The 20,057-nt window shown below is 45.8% G+C and overlaps 1 protein-coding gene across 2 annotated transcripts; it reads left to right on the plus strand.

Moving 5' to 3' along the window:
• Window positions 1–1,313: 1,313 nt before the first annotated feature.
• Window positions 1,314–12,385, plus strand: LOC133930345 (diacylglycerol O-acyltransferase 2D-like). Of its 2 annotated transcripts, none has more exons than XM_062376983.1 (9): window positions 1,314–1,874; window positions 2,018–2,092; window positions 2,200–2,285; window positions 10,199–10,305; window positions 10,405–10,533; window positions 10,702–10,788; window positions 11,013–11,110; window positions 11,466–11,553; window positions 11,920–12,385. In XM_062376983.1, exons 1-9 carry the CDS (start codon window positions 1,663–1,665, stop codon window positions 12,019–12,021), a joined length of 984 nt encoding a protein of 327 aa, XP_062232967.1. In that variant the 5' UTR covers window positions 1,314–1,662; the 3' UTR covers window positions 12,022–12,385. The 2 variants fall into 2 exon arrangements, with proteins under 2 accessions (XP_062232967.1, XP_062232966.1); XM_062376982.1 differs by having other exon boundaries at window positions 1,320–1,874; window positions 10,378–10,533.
• The last annotated feature ends 7,672 nt before the right edge of the window (window positions 12,386–20,057 follow it).

The following is a 20,057-nucleotide window of genomic DNA, read 5'->3' on the forward strand; positions in this document are numbered from 1 at the left end:
GATGCAACTCAGCTCACCGCCAATGAATGGCGCAAAGCTGACTACCATGATGCTCCTGCCTCGCCCTGCATAACGGCGACCTGCTGTGCACCGGTTCCGTCAACTAGACAATCCGGAAATGCATCTCCCAACGCTTTAGACACTCATCCACGCACTTCTTGTCGTCGCCACCGCTAGGCTTTTCTTTCTTGGAGCTGGACACAAGGAGGAGGAGGTCGCTCCATCGCTGCCTAGCACACCTTAGGGCTCAAGGCGACATCAGTTCGGATGCAGGCTTCATCTCTAGGCACAGTGGAGGGGAGCAAGGAAGAGACAATGGTTGGAGCGGTAGGAGGAGTGGAACGAGCTTGCCGCCAGAGAAGAGCTCGTTGGCCGCGGATAGCGCGGCCGCGGCGACATGGATGATGCGGAACTCAAACTCGTCGTCGTCCACCTCAGCCGGAGCCGTCGTCGACGGTGCCACGGGGGCAGTGGAACGTGAAGGGATCAGGCGAGGTCACCGCCATGGCAGCCATTGCCGATGGTGGCGGGGCATGAACGCGTGAGGTGGCGAGCGGCAACTGACAAGAGAGGACATGGGCATTTATGTCCTTTTGCTAGTTTTCTCAACCCCTCAAACTGAAAATGAATATTTTATTGGCTGCATTGTCTTCAAGCAAATTAGCACGAAGGAGCAGTGTCCACGAGCAAAACCATTTTGAATGGTATCTTCTGGCCAATTTCACATTTAAAGGGTGTTCTACAACCAGTTTTCCTTATTAGATATGTGTCTGGTTGGAAGTCAGAAACCCCTGCCCGGGCTAGGCAGCTACAGCCTGAGCCAAAGCCACAAAATTAGGTCCTAGGACCTCAGTTGAGGTAAGCCAAATTTTGATCATGTCAAGAAAATTTAGACTTTTTTTTTAATTGAGGCTAAACTTTGGCTACACCTGGAAAACTTTTGGCCATTCTATAGCAAAGTTAGGAAAACTTTTCGATGGCCAAAATGTCCATCCCAACTTTGGCCTGCTAATATTTTGGCATGGCCACAAACCATACACTATTTTGTTTGACATGATTTTGACGAGCCATTAGTTTTGTCATTATCAAATTCTAATTAGGTTTCTTGGGACTTGAACCAAGTAGGCCCTATCGCATGAGTTGATTTGCCACGGCTAGGTGCCTATGCAATGCAAGAAGGCAACAAAAAATGCATTCTAAAGAACACATGTATTTTAGCGTTTACACACTAAGCTCACACTGATTTTAGCTTATGTTTGATTTTCTGTTACGGTGCAACCCAACCCGCGACACAGAGAGTTCGGGCGAGATGGTGGCAGCCTGCAGGTGCAGGTGAGGTCAGACCCCTGACCCAGACGCACGCCGCTACAGAGGAGAGACGAAACATCGACGTCTCTGCCGCGCCTCTCCGCACCGCGCGGGCAGCCACATCATGCCTGCGTGCACGCACACGGCAGCGCGATCCTTATAAAACACCGTGCAGATCTGGGGCACCGCCGGATCCGACGGCCGACGCGGGGCGAGGCGTCGAAGCAAGGCCGCCGGCCAACCGACGCAAACGGGAAGCGAGCAACGGAACGCCACCCCGGCCGCCCGATCAAACTCGCACCCCCCCCCCCCTTCCCGGGAAAGAAGAGACCGGCCGGGAGCCTCGCCGCCGAGATGGGCGCGGACGGAGGGCTAGGCCACGAGGCGGCGGGGAAGCCCGAGGAGGGGGAGGGAGGGGGCGAAGGCGGGGCGAGGGTGTTCCGGTGCAAGGACTACTCGCTGCCAAGGACTTCGCTGGCGCTGGCGCTCTGGCTCGGCGGCATCCATTTTAACGTCGTCCTCGTCCTCGCCTCGCTCTTCCTTCTCTCCCGCCGCGCCGCCGCCATGTCCGTCCCTTCCCTTCCCTTCCACCTACTACTCGATTTGACAAAAAGGAGCCGTCTTTTCTTTTGGGGACAAAAAAAGAGACTCTTTTATCCTCCATTTCTCCTCATGTCAGCGTCTGTTACTAATTCGTTTCTCGATGCAGAGTGGTGGCGTTCCAGCTCTTCTTCATGTTCTTCCCCGTCAATGACAGGGACAAATGGGGCCGCAACATCGCCAGGTCCGTGTACTCGCTCCTCCATTTTGGCCTTCTCTTGTTTCTAATCGTCGCAATTTGCTTCCCGTCTCTTGGTTGTTGGATTGGTTGACAGCGTGCGGGCCGTGCAGATTCATATGCAGGCACGCAATAGGGTACTTCCCGATCAGTCTGCATGTGGAGGACTACAAGGCTTTCGATCCCAGCAGGGCTTACGGTGTGTTTCCAATCCTGTTACCTTTCATCGATAAATTCTGCAATCGTCATACACACCATCTGGTGGATTCTTTAGGCTAAAGCCTGGGTTGAATCGAAGTGTAGATTTCGCCACCTTTTCGTTGCTGACGATAACGAAATGGGGGAAATGGAAAGGAGCAGATAGGAAGGAAATCTGTTACGTGGAGTGGAACCCTGAGGCTAGTCCTCGCTGTAGCTGTCAATTTTGCCTCCTTTTTGTTGCCGACGATAATAAAGGGGGACATGTGAACCAAATTATCGACTATGAGTGAACCATCGATCTTACTAACTTGTAGAATGAAAGGGGATATTTTGAATAAACAAATTATAAGAACATATATAGGGGATTTTAGATATGTTCAGATCTTACTTAGGATAATAATTTTACATCTTGTTTATCTTGTATTGATATGAGTTTGTACAAGGGGTGTGTGTGGCTTGTCTAGATAGATCTAAATCTAGTCGATGACTTTCTTGCTCAAGTTGTGGTGCCTTCTGGCTTGTAGGTGCTTGTTTTCCTCCTCCGCAGGGCCCCAAGCTTCGTATATATAGGAGGGTGTGTGTCCTCGGGAGTCTTCCTTCTCGTTCTTACAGATAAACTTCTCTGTTTACGGGATATCCTGAGTACCTACTGGTAGTTCTTTTTTATCTAGGGATTCTTTTCCTGGAGATAAAGATATGCCTCGAGAATTACGAAAAACCCTGAGATGCCCTGATATGATAATTATTCAGTAGTCATCGTCAAGCCCTCTATCTATATGTGAAATGAGGCTTCGACGGGTCAAGTACATGGCTAGCAAAGATAAACATTTTGTTCGACCGTGTCATCGAGTAAGACTCGGGTTCCCGATTAAGATGATGCTTCCAATCGGGTTCTCTGGGTTCTCAGATCATCTACTCGGGATTTTAAATGTCTTCTAGTTCTCAAGCGAATCCTCAAGAAGGTGTCTCATCCGAGTAGGTTTTCGGTTTACCCCATTCTCTCGAGATGATAGGGAGGAAAAAACTTGTCATTGGATGGGTTTGAAAGTTGGACCGTTGCAGCAGAGATTTTGGGTGGTGGTGAGAATCTTTTATCTGACAGAAAATCATGATTACAGTGGGAAAACAAGCACACTAGGCGGTGTGGTGCGCCGAGCTCCTTGGACCAACGTTCCAAAAGCTCTCCATGCGTCGGGCATTAAATGCGACATGACGGTAAAGCAGAAGATCGTAGCCAGTCGTGCCACGACGTCAGTCGAAGAGACGTCCCCAAACACCGTCGCCCTGTCTAAAAACATAGGTGGAACCCACTTTAGTGTTCACCTCATCGTCATCGTTTGCTTTCCGTCATCCTCTTTGTGCTCCTCAAGCCTTTGCCTCCAAAACCCCCCAAAAACCCTCCTCCAATCCCTGTGCCGTCACGAGAATGAAAGCTCCAAAACCGACGAGATGGTGAGCACGATTCCAGCCTGACAGGAGTTCGAAATCACGGAGGAGGCTCTGATTAAGGCGGAGATCGACGAGGTGATCCCTCCTCGGGCTCTAATCCTTTGCTTGCCCACGCTGGGGCAGACGATCTCGAGCCAGGACACCACCTGGACAGTGATGTTCCTCGACTTCTTCCAGAACAAGCTTCGAGAGGGCAAGTTGGCAAAGTACATCGACTTGTCGCCAAGTGCTCCTGGTCGGGGTGGCATAGGAAGTGGTTCTATTGCCAACCTAGTTCACCGGGGCTCCCTTATCAAGGTGTTGCGTCACTGTCGAGGCCTACCTAGACAGAAGAGCCAGCGATGACCACCCTCCGCTGGAGTCTCATCGGAGAGATCCGACATCTAATGGAGAGGAAGTTGATAGCGTATGACGTTGCTAGAGATTTCATCAGGCGTCGCCTGAGTCCTCTGAAGTCAAGAATCACCGGCGCCTGGCAGTTTCTGGTCAAGATGGATCCAGCTTGAGAAGGTGAGACAGGTACCTTCGATCCCGGGTAGCAAGTTTTAAAGGAACTACGAGTTTGGTCCTCACAATTTGTTTGTTGCTTTCCGCAGTGATCTCGCTGGAGGCAACCGACAAGAAAACCAAGCTCCTCATCGATGCAATCCCTTCTTCTAACCGCCTGAACATCTCGGTCCCCATCGTAAAGATGGATCCCGATGCCCAAAGGAGGATCATGTCGGTAAGTCTCATGAACCTTCTTATTTTCTTGATTTTGTTTTCTTTCTGAGTAGTCGTAACTATAGCGACGGCTGTCGTAGACATGCAAAGCTTCCCGAGCGTGGGCAGCCTGACTCGAAGGCCGAGAACATGGGAGGCCCAGCTGCGGACCTGGATGAAATTATCATCACGGGAAGCATGGGTGTGAACGAAAGTGGTGGCGGCGGTGTCGCGTTGCGAGTCACATCCTTCGCCAGCAGCGTGGCACTGGAGGGGGATGACTATGCGGAGGTCGAGTTGGCGGCGGGTGATTCTAGGCTGCCGATGCCAATGGCTCTGCCCCCTCAGCTCTCGCTGACTCGGTGCTAGCCCCGCCAGTTGGGGATCTGACCCTTGCAATGGCCTCCGGGGGTTCAGTCGAGACGCGAGCACTCAGAGCAATAGCCCCGACTCTGGTAAGTTTAGCTTTTATCGAAAGCCTTTGTAGTTGGATTATTTTTTACTTCGGGTTTGTTTAGCCCTCGGCTCAGGACCGCGGGAAGGCGATCGTCACCACGGGTTCATCGAGCACTACTCCCCCGGCCTTGACGGGATTGGGGACCGAAAGAGGCGCCCCCGAGAAGACACTCAAGAGGTCGGTGCCCCTCCTAATCTCGGTGAAACCTTCCCTGGCTAAGAAGCGGCCCAGATATGCGTAAGTGCTGTGAGCGTCTTTCTTATGTTGATAGGAGCACGTTATTCAAACTTTTCCTTTTGCAAGCTACTCAGAGTGCCACCTGTAGCTCTTAAGCTTTAGTCTTCCAAAGCTCTGGTCGTGACCTCCTCTGAAGGAGATGTGTGGACGCCCAGCGAGCCCCTGGCATCGGCCGTCGACGGCCAAGAAGACAATCATTCGGCTCCCCGAGTTGTTCCCTCAAACCTGGTGTATGAGCTGCCTGGGGATCTAACTTGGAGGCAGATCGTTGAGGGCCCTCCCGGTCGTGATCCGGATAATGTCTTCGCATCCTTCTACATGGTTAGAGTTTTCCTGCAAAATAATTACTTAGTTGATGGAATGACTGGTACTGACCTGAGATTTTGCAGGTGTACGCGGTACGGCTGAAGAGAGTCCACGAGGAGGCTCGGTGAGCAACCACCCAAGTAGCCATGCTTGAAGAGGCCGTTGTGTTGTGCCAGCAACTCTTCCAGGTGACCGTCGAGAAGGAGAGGGCGATCGCCGAGCTGGAGGGCAAGATGAAGGGTATGTCTTTGGTATTCCCGATTTGTCATCTTTGTGGCTCGAGAAACCGTGGCCTAGGAGGAGGCCAAGATATCAGCCACCCGCCAATAACTTGTCATGGCCCTCAACATCTTCTAGGAGATGCTTGCCGGAGTCGGGATCTAGGCGAAAACTGCCGGCGATGATAATCCCGCCAGGCTGGCCATCCAAGCGACCAAGCTCGCTGAGGCATTCGGGGGACTCCAAGGGAAGGTGGCCGAGCACCTCTCGAGCCAGTCCCGACGGAGCGCGAAGCAAGCAGTTGCCTTCATCCTGACCATACTAAAAGCCCACTACTTTGGGATCAACATCGACGTTCTTCGAGAGGGCTTCGGGGACGAGCTGGAGGAGTTGTCGTTGCAAAAGGTGGAGGAGGCGACTGGGGGTAGCTAAAGCCTTTGTGGATCAGATGGACTTTGGGGTTGTGCTCTCACAATAGTTTTTTCTTTTCCTTGAACCTGTAGTCTGTAATAAACACTTGGTAGCTTTTGTCAATTTAGTAGGAATTTAAATGCTTTTCACATTTGATGGGAGTACTTCGTGTTGGATGCTTTTGATAGCATACATGGTCTTCTTATTGACCTTTTCCTTCGATTAGTTCGGGATGTGTTAATCGCTAGTCAAAGTGTTTATTACGACCAACCTTAGGTCTGCTTGAGTGGAAGACGTTGTAGTCCCCAGTCACTCGTGGAACGTGATAAGGATACTTTTTTGCAATTATGAGTTTACAACGTAACGATCCTTCTCTTCTTGTTGGAGTCTGCTTTCAGAAGGTATACAATATGTTGTTTTCGATTTCTAGCACCTAGTACTTATGAAGCCCCCGACTATGTACTTGAAAAAAGTTTTCGGGTGAGCAGTCTAAATAGTAAGAACGTAATAAAATGGAGAGAGGTCATATTGCCTTTGGCTTGAGAAAACTTTTGTCCGCCCTGGTTGCGCGTTTGGGATGAAGAAGCCGAGAAGCGGCTTACCCCAATTATCGGGCAAGAGGATGCACAAGCGGACAAGTAAAGCGGGAAAATAATTTGATCAACTTTGTAAGCAATATAATTTATATTATTACGAAAATGTACTCTTAGTACTTACACTTGAGACTTATAGAATTTATTGACGACTCACGAGCTATTGTAAACCTATTATCTTAATCTTAAATGACACAAACTAGATTAAATCAATAAGCAGCGACCCTTATTACTTTAGGGGTAGCGTAAGCGCCGTTACATGCATTTCGAGACGATGTGGTCGCGGTCATGACTAAGGCTTCTTGCCCACCTTAATCCTTGACCTCTTGAGTTCCTCGCTTGGTTGGTGTTGAGCTGCCATGTCAAGATTTCGCTTGTCGCAACGGATACTTGCTTTGGGGCAACCTCAAACGATGATGACACTTTCGGGTCCCGGGATCTTCACGCACTGATAAGCATGATGTGTGGCGGCCATGAATTTGGCTAGAGTAGGTCTTCTCAAGATAGCGTTGTATGACATCTCGAAGTCGACCACTTCGAACATGACCTTTTCCATCCGGAAGTTATTGTGCTTCCCAAAGATAACGGGGAGCAATAGCTGGCCGATAGGAGTGGCCGAAGATCCGGGTACTAACTGTGAAAGGCTTGACTAACCGGTTTGATAGCAGATCGGGAGATTTGCATCCCTTCGAGTGCGCCAGCGAAAAAGGGTGTTCAAGGAACTTCATCTGTCGATGAGTACTCGGGTGACCCTGTAGTTGTTTATCGTAGGTTTGACCACTATTGGGAAGCAGCCTGACCATACAAAGTTCTTAGGGCGGTTGCCTTGGACGAAGGAGATCTCGGCGTTTGACCACTTAACGACCGGACGACCCTTAGGGATAACAGCTAAGACTTCTCGGGTCACAGTCTTGTACTGCCTCTGATACTCATCGGAGGCTGAGCCACCAAACGTGTGGCCGGCCATCCTCTCGTTCGGTTGAAAAGACATCGTGCCAGTGTCGTCCCCACTGCTGCTGGAACTGGTGTCCCTACTTTGGACCGTGACCTGGGTCTTCTTTCCTTAGCCGCTTTCTCGACCTCTGACTAGACCATCTTCTTCCAGATGCGACACTTGTGGAGGCTATGGTTGTCAGTCTGGTGGAGGTCGCACCAAGGCTTACCGTTGCGCTCGCTGGAGCCTGGTGTGAAGCTCTTGCCTTGGGAAGACCTGGAGCACTTGTCAGGGCGGATGCTAGGCAGATCTACAAAAACTTTATCAGATTTAGCTTTCTTGCACTCACCTCCCTTGGTGTTCTTCTTGCGCTTGTTCTTGACCTTGTTGCCATCGAGCCTGAGTTTGTGACGCTTGATGCCTTGGATCTTCTCATTGACGTAGAGGAAGGTGTCCTCGGCCTTAGCATACTTGTCGACGATCGGCATGAGCTCTTTGATAGTTTTGGGCTCTTCTATGGCAATATCTTCAACACACCATCGACTCTTGATCCCTTGAGTGAATGCTTGGATGACATCGTAGTCGTTGATCTTAGGGATGATGTTCTGGGTGTTGCTGAAGCGGCACACGAACTTGCGTAAGGTTTCATTGTTCATCTGCTCGCAACGATGGAGGTCGTTTTTCTTGCTGGGGTGAATGTACGTACCTTGGAAGTTAGCTCGGAATATGTCACAAAATTGCTCCCACGAGTAGATTTTTCCTTACGCTAGATTGGTCAACCATGTCCTGGGTGCCTTTTCAAGGACTGTGGGGAGATAATTTGCCATGGCTTTCTTGTCCCCACCAGCTGCCTAGATGGTCGCGGTATAGATCTGGAGGAACTTAACAGGATTCGTGCTCCCGTTGTACTTCTCGATCGACCCAGGACGGAACCTTGCTGGCCACTTTACGTTCTATAGATCTGGAGAGAAGGCCAGGCACATGTTGATGGCACCCTGCTTAGCTCCAGTAGCATTAGGTGTTTTTTTCCATGGGGTCAGGGATCGGCCCCAGCTTGAACGGTGTCAAGACGTCCCCCAATCAGATTGTCGAGGGGCAGATGACGCCACCTTAGGGGTCCTCAGATGTCTTCGCCAGCTGTCGATGTCCTCACGCAAGTCGTTGATTGGATGATCTTTGATTGGGGAGGTTCGACGGCGGTTATTCGCCCAGTTGTCATCCCGGGAAGACTTGTTCCAGAGGTTACGTCTTTTTGAATCCGATACGTCTCGTGACGGGGGATTACGCAATCTACCCCGGGTGACGCTGTTTCTGGCTAGGGCTTGATGCGAGTTCTCAGCCTGAATGAGAACCTCTTTGGTCAAGTCGATCACCGAGTTCATCCAGTCCTTGCAGTCCAGGGTCGTAAGATCTGTGGTTGGCAGTCGCATGAGGGTTTCTTGTAGGAGGAGACTCTTGGCAGTTGTAGATCTCCCCTGCTGAAGGTCGGGAGACGGTAAAACCGACGCTCAGTTAGGGTTCAGGTTTTGGGACAATGTGGTCATCTGTGGTTGGCCAACACCTGGACTCAAAGCGGGAGGGCCTTGCCTGTTTGTAGGGTCGTCATCATGATGGTTCAGACCGTCACTCTCATCTACGATGGTAAAGACTTCTCGGGAGTAACCTCCACTAGTGGAAGTGTTCAAATCTATCATGTAATTGTCATCGGATTGCTTCGGATAGGTATTTTGACAATCCATGTTGTTAGAATTTGCGAGGGAAGATCCCGACTTGCGGTGAATTGAGCATTCACTGTCTTGCAGCCGAGTGGTTCGAACTCGACACCGTAATCTTTGGCGCATTCATCCATAAAGTGACTTACCTCCTCGCTAGAATCGTCGCTCGAAAGATCTTCGTCGAAATTCACGGGATCGATCGTTGGCTCATCGGGAGGAGAGGTAAAGTTGTCATAGAACCCCTCATCTGAAAAACTAGTTCTCGGTGTAGACTTGGGCGAAGTCGACGGTATGTAATGTGCAGAATCTTCAATGCCTATTGTCATGATCCTCACACACGGCACCAACTGTTGGTGATGGGTGAACCGCCGATCTTATGAACTTACAGAATAAAAGAGTATGCTTTGAGTAGACGAATCACAGGAACATATGAAGAGTTTTTTAGACAAGTTTGGGCCTCTCTTGGAATAATAACTCTACGTTATGTTTGTCTTGTATTGATATAAGCTTTCACAAGGGGTGCGTGGCTTGCCTAGATAGATCTAAACTTAGTCAGCGACTTTTTTGCTCAAGTTGTGGTGCCTTTTGTCTTGTAGGCGCTTGTTCTCCTCCTCCTCCGCAAGGCTCCAGGCTCCGTATATATATGGGGGTATATCCTCTGGAGTCGTTCTTCTCGTTCTTGGAAATAAACTTTCTATTTTACAGGATACTCTGGGTACTTACGGGTAGTTTTCTTTCATCTAGAGACTCCCTTCCTAGAGATAAAGATATACCTTGAGAATTACAGGAAACCCTGAGAGCCCGGATATGGTAGTTATCTAGTAGCCATTGTCACAAATCTATTATGAAAGTTTGTGGTATAGTGATGCTAGTGTTCTGTATTTGCAGTGTTTGGTTATGAGCCCCACTCCGTCCTGCCCATAGGACTTTCAGCTCTTGCTGACCTTATCGGGTTTATGCCCCTGACTAAAATCAAGGTCCTTGCGAGCAGCGCGGTAAGTCCACTAAGTGCCTTCAGACGCAATTTCATCGTTGACTTGACTTGGTGGATTTCAAATTGGTGTTAGGTGTTCTACACCCCGTTCTTGAGGCAGATTTGGACATGGCTTGGATTAATACCTGCGACAAAGAAGAATTTCTACTCCTACCTTGAAGCTGGTTATAGTTGTATTGTTGTGCCTGGTGGTGTACGGGAAATGCTTCATATGAATCGTGAATCAGAGGTTTGTTTTTGTGATCTGTCAACGACTCTTTTGGATTATTCATACACGTGTAGTGTTGTATTTTCAGTGAAAATTCTTGTCCGTTTATTTGCCTACTGTCCAGTACTAATGTTGTCATACTTTGGACAGTGTTGCATCACATGCATTATGTTTGTGTGTCTTTTACAGGTTGCTTTCCTTAAATCAAGAAAAGGGTTTGTCAAGATAGCAATGCAGTCTGGCTGCCCCTTAGTCCCTGTTTTCTGCTTTGGACAGGTACCTATATTGCTTTGGTTCATGATAAGTGACATGTTATTTATTTAAATATGGGCGCTGAAAGCAAAGCAGAAGGAAACAGAGATGTTCATCGTACTTGAAAAGTTTGATGCAATGAAACAGTTTTGCAGCTTGTCTCACAAGTTCATCTTCTTGGTATCTTATCAGTAAATGCAATTGTGATAATTCCTATTGCTGATCTCTCTATTTTATCATCTGGTCAGAGCTACGCATACAAGTGGTGGAGGCCTGGTGGCAAATTATTTGTTAATATTGCTAGAGCAATTAAATTTACTCCTATTATCTTCTGGGGAAGATACGGGTAACTCCATCTTTCATAGTTTCTTGTTTTCTTTGGACATGATTGTTTAAAATATATTCCATCTAATCCCAAATATAAATCTATTAGGACATCGACATGGTTTTCAATATGGCATTTTGACTAATAGTGTATATAAAAATATATTCTTTCAATTAAAAAGAGTTATGTATTAGTAGCATCAACCTTATATTGTTAATCTAATATGATCTTTTAGCTATTGATGGTCAAAGCTAAAAAGATGACAAACCTAAATAGATTTATATTAGGGATCAGAGGGAGTACATATTTGGTTACTTCCATTCCTTGTTATCTTAGTATTAGAGAATTTTACATAGCTAGTGATATTTGAATGCAGGACACCTTTCCCCTTTCCAAGACCGATGCATGTGGTTGTGGGTAGACCTATCCAGGTCGATAAAAATCCCCAGCCTACCATTGATGAGGTGAGAACCCATCTGGTCTTATGTTCAGAAACAATTTTGCGAATCTATTGAGAACCTAGTGTAGAACAAATCAAGGTTATAGGACCATCTAAGAAGGCTCATGATCTAATCCATTTGTGCTCATGTGTCATCACCCTGAAAACACCCCAAACATTCTTTTGACGAACAAAAAAAGAACAACCCAAACTTGCACAAACAAAATTACTAGTTTCCATGAACCGGAGTTGTTGAAGGAAAATGAGGTTCTTGCGCTGCCGTTTTGCCACAATAATATTGATATGGTGTTTATCTCATTACAGTAGCAAGCTTGATTTCATATTATTGATCTGTTCAAATTCTGGAAAAACATGTTTCCGGTGCTGACAGATAAATGAAGTCCATGAGAACTTCATCATCGCCTTGCGAGAGCTGTTTGAGAAGTACAAGGCGAAAGCTGGATATCCTGGCCTCCATCTTCGAGTCCTATGACATTGCACCAGCACCAGGGTCAAGTTAGGATTCAGTAATATCATGGCTCGACGCTACATTCCCATTAGTCCCAAACGGCGCTTTGCATGCGTTCAGGTTGCAATGTGTTCAGTTATATGTGCGGCCATCTTCAGAAGCTTCAGGTTGTAGCTCGGCATTGTGGTGATGATCATAAGGCACCTAGCTCCGACGCAAAAATGTGCACCGGTTGCTCACAAGTCATAAAGCCTAAGAAGGCAACCATTACTGAAAATTGTAGTTCTCTGCTTTGAACTTTGATGGCTGAAATGCATTTGTAAGAGTCGATCCCAAAGCTGATTATCTAAGAGTCCATGTGATGGACTATATTTTCTGATTGCTTTCACCTGTGTGCGCGACTTCAAATTCGGTTGTTAAAGGTTAAGATAATAATTAATCATGATAGCCAGTTCCAGCTTTGCTTAGAGAGGTCACAGCCTCACAGGACAAATTGTGCCGAAGAGAAGTGGCAGTAGCGCATTGTCAAGTGTTTCGTGAGATTCGCAGACCAACACAAAAGAGCATGGAGGCATGCATGCTCCATCATGGTACTGTTCCTGACTCTGCAATCGAGGAAGGATCTAGCCACGAAATAAAACATTTTGATGCACATGCAGCAAACGTTGATAAAAGGGTGCTAATTATTTCTGTCTCTCTCTATTTATGTATTTTGTATCGAGAAACTCTTATCATTGGCTACTAAAATGCAGGCGTGCATTAGCTAGCTACGGATATGGGGAAGAACCGCTTCTCCCTCTTCTGACTAAAGAAAAGAAAAACGTTGAAATGAAAATCATCAAAATTTAAAAAGAACTAAAAATCGACAAGTTTTAACACGGCGAATTCTCACTTTTACAATAAAACACGATTCCCAATGCGTAGGTTCAAACTTTTTGTCTCATCGTCGACACTAATGGTCCCCAAACTTTTCACACAAAATCAAACTTTTAGATCCTGAATTGAAAAATATTCCATTTAAAAAAACAAATTTTCAGTTATTTGCACCTTTCAAACGAAGAGTCGAAGCTTTCACGTGTGAGAGTATCAATACAGGGTAGGCACATATATAGGAGGGTGTTTGTCACCGTAAACTGTTGAGTCAAATGCGCCTTCGCACTGCTTTTTTTTCCCGATTACAAGGTGACACATACCACCACTACTCATGCACATAAAACTCATACACCCGCGAGCAGGGATTTCAATTTCGCTAAACAATTTTTTTCGTTCACCGGTGAAAAGAGTGAAATTCGTGAAATTTCAATCATTTTTCGTGCTCTGCTCTTTATATCCCACATGTCAGTGAAAGAAAATTCTGAAATTAGATAATTTGTTTCTCTCCAAAATTCTCAAAATTCGCTAAATTTCACCAAGATTATGGTGAAATTTTAATCCCTATCTGCGAGTGCACCCTTATCACGCGCATACATATAATACCACTAAAAATACTCGAATGTGCATAAATATTGACTACCAGGATTTGAACCCTGCTTGGATACGACTACACCACACACCAAGATGTGGTTCCCCGTCGTTCGCATTGCTGCTCGCACTGTGTAGTAGCGCTTGACAGGACGTAACGGTGTTGTGCCACGGGTGCCACGGACGGGTTGTGCCTGGCTGGGGGAGCTTTGTTTATACAAAGACAAATCATGGGTGAGAAAATTCAAGGAGGAAAGGGTGTCACACCCGGTTTTATAAAGGAATAAAATCAGATGTAAACTACATGTATACAACGATCAAGTTTCATATATGCAGCAACTTCATCAGTGTATCAAACATATATGTAAATTTCTCAAGTTTTATATATTACAACGTTTAACTTAAATAAATAGAAAGGACCTCAAGGTCTTAACCAAAGCACACTAGCAAAATACAATGAAACTCCCATCTTCCATAGGCAATCGACCAGGGGTTCATCAGCCTAGAAGTCTTCATCTTCATCCATGAAGTAGTTTGTTTCTCCTTCATTGTCTGAGCAACGATTTGATGGATATTTGTACAAAAATAGTAAGTGTGAGTACATATCATACTCCGCAAGTGTAGAAAATAAATGACATGCAAGCTTGAATAAAGAAACATGCTACAACCGGTACAATTTGCATAAAAGCCAACTATGCTAATGCAAGAGTTATAAAACCATCCTATTTAACTAGGTGATTCATCATTAAACTTCCACTTCTATAAAAATCTATACATGTTTCCCAACCACCTGAAATCCACATCACGCTCTTAAACAAACCAACTTAATACCCACCGCAGGTAACCAAGAAACATCCACTATTACCCATCACAAGTAACAACCCACCAAAAGCTACCCATCACTGGTAACAACCCACCAACCAAACCAACTAAACCAACCCAAACCAAACCAATTAATCATGTGAAGGGACCACGCCTGTCAGGACCCCGACCTCGGGCTCCCCAGTGTCTCCTATATCAGTCCCTGGATCAAGTAGCTAATACGCACATAATTCTCCAGAATGACATCAAATACATACTTCAAATAAAATAAAGTAAAATAATTACCAGAAAAGACTAAAAGATGGTCTTGTGGATAAGGATCCACAGCAGACCAGCCAGGCAGAAGAGCCTACAGCGAAGCAGAGCGCAACAACGGCACAACCCAAGCCACAAGCAACTCAGGTGCGGAGTGACCTTAGACTTCTTCTCTTTAATTTCATCTTGGTTGAGGTTGATCTTCATCTCAACAATCTGAAAGCAACAAGACTGAGTACGAAAGGTACTTAAAAAGTCCTAATACTACTTCAAGGGGGTTGAGTAGATGCATAAGGGAGATAACCAAGAATAAAAGCCATATGGCTATAGTTTGGGCGCAAAGCTAGTTTTATATGCAATGTGAATTAAAGTGTAACACTTAGTTTAAACCAGTTGAACAAAACCAGGTTTGATTGATAAAGGTTGTTGGCCCTGGGGGAAAGCTATCTGTTCCCTGCAGTTTCCATCTTTTAGCTGGTTGACACCTAGTCCAACTAGATTCAACGGCACATAACTGACTTTCTCCAAAACACGGGCACATTGCCCATTCACACACCAAAGGGTACGCACACCTCAAAACTAACCATTGTGAGTTTGTAACATTCGCATGTCCATGACCATGGACATATCTATTTAAATTGGTTTACACTCAGAAGATGTTGTACAACTTTACCAACACGATATGCTCAGCCTTCAACTGTTGCAAGCAGAGGAGTAAATCATAACAAGTTCCCGTACCCATCGAGCATGTTGCCACACAGTAACCACCCATGGGGATTTACTTACCAGGGGCCTAAAACTCCACCCTCCTTTTGAAAATGGCTCAAATCCAGCCAATTCAATATCGCCAGCTGACTTCGATTTCTGCAAGTCTTTTCCTAGCTCCTGTTGCACTACAACCTCCAAGGTGTGTACCGAGCTCAGCTAATGGGGTGTGCGATCAAGTCCTGCCCTTATAGGACGTGTGGTTGCACAGGGTGGCTTAGTACGATTACAATTGATTCGGTCCTTACATGGCCGGGGCAAGCACCTTCAAAATTGGCACTGAGTATCACCTCAAGCCCCCAAGAGCATCCTTCCCAAAGGAATACCCACATGAGATAGCCTCCAACTTTCAGAGGACTACTTTGCTCACCCCTGCCAAAGCAATTTTCCTGGTTTTTCTTAACACCAACACCATTTCCATTACTCACACCATCAAACACCTCAACACATTTCACTCATTTGCAAAGCATATGATCATAATAAAAGTGATTCAATACTCTTTGAGGAGAGATCAAATGTCTCCAAAGAGAGCAATGTATCCAGCCCTAAGCATACTAGTTAGCAAGGGTTCATCCAATATCATTATATCATGTATTGGGAGCAATTTAGGGTTATCATTTGAGTATTGCGAGTAGTGATTGTAGTATGACTCAGTAAATGGGTTATAACTAATACCAGGATTTTAAAGAGAATTCTTTATATATCATACAAATATAACTACCATGTTTTTAGTTCATCATGTTATTATATTGCAAACATGGGTTCAATATGATCAAGGAATTATGACTTGCCTTGACGAGGGTTAATTCACAATTGGTCTTGTCATTCGAGCATCTCGGGTTCTTCATCACTAGGCCTCGCCTTCAGATCCTTCCTCACGTCCTTGATTAGATTCTCGGTTCCGAGCCTATGCAGATTAATGGCGAAAAAGTGTACAACAACTAAGCAACGGAACACCAGAGCAAAACCAAGGAAAACACCAAAGCGAAAGAAGAACAATAAGGAAAGAGATGAAAACTAACCTAGTGGGAAGACGATCGACAACTCTAGCTAAGCGGAATTGATATACTAAGACTAGCAAGATTATCTAGTGAAGCTAGGTCAAGTTATTAAGTAGTTGTTTTATTAACTTAAGAGAAGCATAAATAAGTTATTAACAACTAGGTGAGCGTCTACTAACTTAACTGCCAGAATGCGACAATTAGTGTTTCTACATGTAGGTGAGTGCACGTGTATAGACATAAACATACGAATGATACTTACATCTATATGTATATGAGCATGTATACATATATATGTAAGTATAACTCTGGATGATTATATGTACTTAAATGTCGAGATTAAAAGTCTATCTACAACATTAAACTAGGTTTATCTAGTAATTAATCTTAATTACCCAGCGTTGCTTAACTGCCACACTAATTAAGCTATAAACTATTGCTGTTACAAAAGGATACATGTAATTAAATAACTACGTTAAAATATTCTTTAAACTAACAACTTAATTATTAAAAGTGTATTTAATTAATTAAATACCAACATTAAATTATTCTATCATATTCTAATGACTGGTAATTATTTAACAGCTAGACATGTTAATCTTATTACATTAATTAAACTAAAGCTAATCTATAACTTAGAGCATGAAATAACAATTATTCCTACACATCTAATTAAAGATTAATTCTTTAGTTTATTCTAATTCTAGAACTGTTCTTTAATTAGCAAAGGGATTAAACCTACACTTAAGCTAGATTAACATATGCAACTATATTACGATTATAACCTAACTATGGTTATTGAATTATCTAACTCAATTTTATATACTAAAGGCAACATCTAATTCTAGGTTTAAACGTCGCGACACAAAAATAAATACGGGATGAGAAAAATAAATGAACTTCACAAAAGAATCACCGAAGTCGGAGTTGAAACGGAGGAGTTACCGATGTTAGAAGGTTTGCCGGAAATGGAAATTCTGAAAAAAAAAGAAGAAAAGGACACTATTTCATGAACTTGGGCTACGGAATTTGTGGACCGGTGAGGACGGTGAGGAGGGTGCACGATAGATCGGAGGAATTGGTGCTGTCGGTGGGCTTGGTCCATGGGCATGGACTGGTGTTGGGCGCGGGTGTGTGGTCCACCATGGACCATATAGGTGGATCGGACCATGGGCCCACCTGCCGGTGTGAGGAGGGGGTGCCAAAGGAGAAGGCCAGCCAGGCCTGTGTGGCCCTGAGGCTCAAGGGAGAGAGAGAGAGAGAGAGAGAGAGAGTAGGGAGATCGGAGGGAGCTCAGAGGTGCGAGGCCGGCGGCAGGGAGGATGGGGCATGATGGCGGTCCAGAGGGAAGGGAGACTGGCGGCGAGGAAGGAAGAGGTGGCTAGTGGAGAGGGGGAATGCCGGAGGAGGGTGCCGGGGAAGGGAGAAGACCGGCGGCAGGGCTTGCGGCTAGGACAGTGTGCGGTGTGAGGTCAGGCGGCAGTGAGAGCAGAGCATGATAGCACGGTTAGGATGATGCTGAGGAGAATGGAAGGCTTGGCAAAGGAGGAAGGCGGCGACTAGAGAGATGGCCGAGAGGAGATGGCAGTCGGAAAGGAAGCGGGCCGGTCAGAGAGGAAGGGGGTCGACCGGGGAGATAGATGGCCGGGGAGCTAGTGGTGGCGCGCCGGGAGGTGGAGTGCGGCACACAGCTGAATGACGATGGCTCGGCTTGAGGCCCAGTGGCGTGGTGGAGCTGCGTGACAGGAGCGCGCACGAAGGTGGAAGGACGCGCGGGCGTGACCGGGGTGATGCATGCACTGGCAGGGCTAACGGCGCGGCTATGCGCACATCGACAACGGGAGGACACGCACACGCGAGTGGCTGCATGTGCACGCGTGTGGCGGGGAGGAGGTGGCACAAGCGTGGCAGAGCGGCGATGCAGGACAGGACAACGCAATGCGAGCAGTGCAGCATAGTGCGACCAGCTGTGCTGAACACACACAGAGAAAGAGAAGGAGAGCAGAGCAGGGAGCTCATTGGTGGCAGACGACGTGCAGACGACTCGATGTGGCTTGCTGTGGCCTCAGCCGGGTGGTGACGGCGTGTCGTGGCATGACGACGGCACATGCATGGCTGGGCGGCACGGCGATGCAGCATGCATAGTGACAACGAAGGAGCAGAGGAGGGCGGGGAGCGAGGCCGGCCAGCTGAGCGGCGTAGATGAGGAATGACGCGGAGACAGGGTGCTCGGTATGGGTGCCTGTGTGTATGTATGCATGCTTGTGTGTATGTATGCTTGTGTGTGAGAGAGGAGGAAAGGAAGAAGGTGCTGTTGTTGTTATGGCATGGAGTTGGGAGCCTTGCAGGTGAAGGAAAGGAGGAGAAGAAATGGCTTTTGCCTGCTTGTGAAAAGATCAAGGCAGAGCATGGGCATGGGGAGGAGTATGGACTGTTGTTCTGTGGTGTGGGCGTGAGAGAGTTGGCCGGTGGAAGAGAAGAGAGAGAGAGAGAAGAGAGAGAGCAGCAGGGCACGGGAGAATGGGAGAGGGAAAAGATCTTAGAGAGAGAAAAGAGATAGAGAGAGAGAGAGTATTTGAATGTTAAATGGAATGTGTGATAATTCAAATAGATGTATTTGAATTTGAATTGCATTTGTATGATTCATTTTGAATGTAATTGAATTGAATTTATAAATATTCAAATTGAGTAAATTGTATTACATCAGAATGGATGATTCAATGAATGACTTGAATTTGAATTGGATCGAGTAATTCAAATTGTATTTGAATTAGAGATCGAAAGGACTTCGAAAAAAGGATTCGAATTGCATGTGAATATGAATTCGATGATGATTTGAATGATACTAGCTTTGAGATATTTGGGATTAAAAATTCAAATAGAAGTATTTAAATTTAAGATTTGGATTTGAGATTGATTCGAAAAGAATATTTGAGTTGGATTGGAAGATCGATTTCCCCGGATTGATTTGGATTAGAAAATTGCCAAAAGGAACTAGAACATATTCGAATTTGAGAGAACTTCAAATTTGAATCGCCACACAAAATCGCCACACAAAGAACCATAAGAATCACTAAACCAAAAATGCATATGCTCAATTTATTGTAGGGATTTCTTTTGAAATTAATTTAGTGATCTCTGGAATACTTAGCCAAAATAATATATTTGAATACACACATACAAGTATATAAATATTCAAATATATATTTCTTTGATTTTATACTGTTTTAATAATTAGAAAAAGTTTTAATTTGGAGTGAATTTTGCTATATTTTTATATGCTAAAACTTAGGGTGTTATAATGCCAATCTTAACCGTGAGCACGACTGATATATCAATTTTACACTCTGCAGAGGTTGTCCAACTTTACCCACAAGTCACGATTTCTATGTTGTCATATTTGCAAGACACTTAACACACTTCCATGGTGTGCCGCCCGGAGATCACTACAAGGCCATTACAAAGCATCCTTCAACTAAGAATAAACCCGCTAAGATTTTACCTCCATCAAAATAGAGTCACACGACCTAGAAGCTCCCTCTTGCACCTTGTAGCTCCAGGAAGAATCACTCTTCCCTTCCACTATGCCACCATTGGATCATTCTATATTGAGGACCACTAATTAATTGGCCAGGTTATACCCATATAAGCCTCATAGTTGAACTATTAATCGGGGTTACCAGTTCTATGAACTTGTCATTAAGATACCAAGTACATACTGCCACCAACCATAGTGCTTCACGCACCTGTGCCTCA

Source organism: Phragmites australis, chromosome 10 (assembly GCF_958298935.1).
Source record: "Phragmites australis chromosome 10, lpPhrAust1.1, whole genome shotgun sequence".
Classification (NCBI taxonomy): domain Eukaryota; kingdom Viridiplantae; phylum Streptophyta; class Magnoliopsida; order Poales; family Poaceae; genus Phragmites; species Phragmites australis.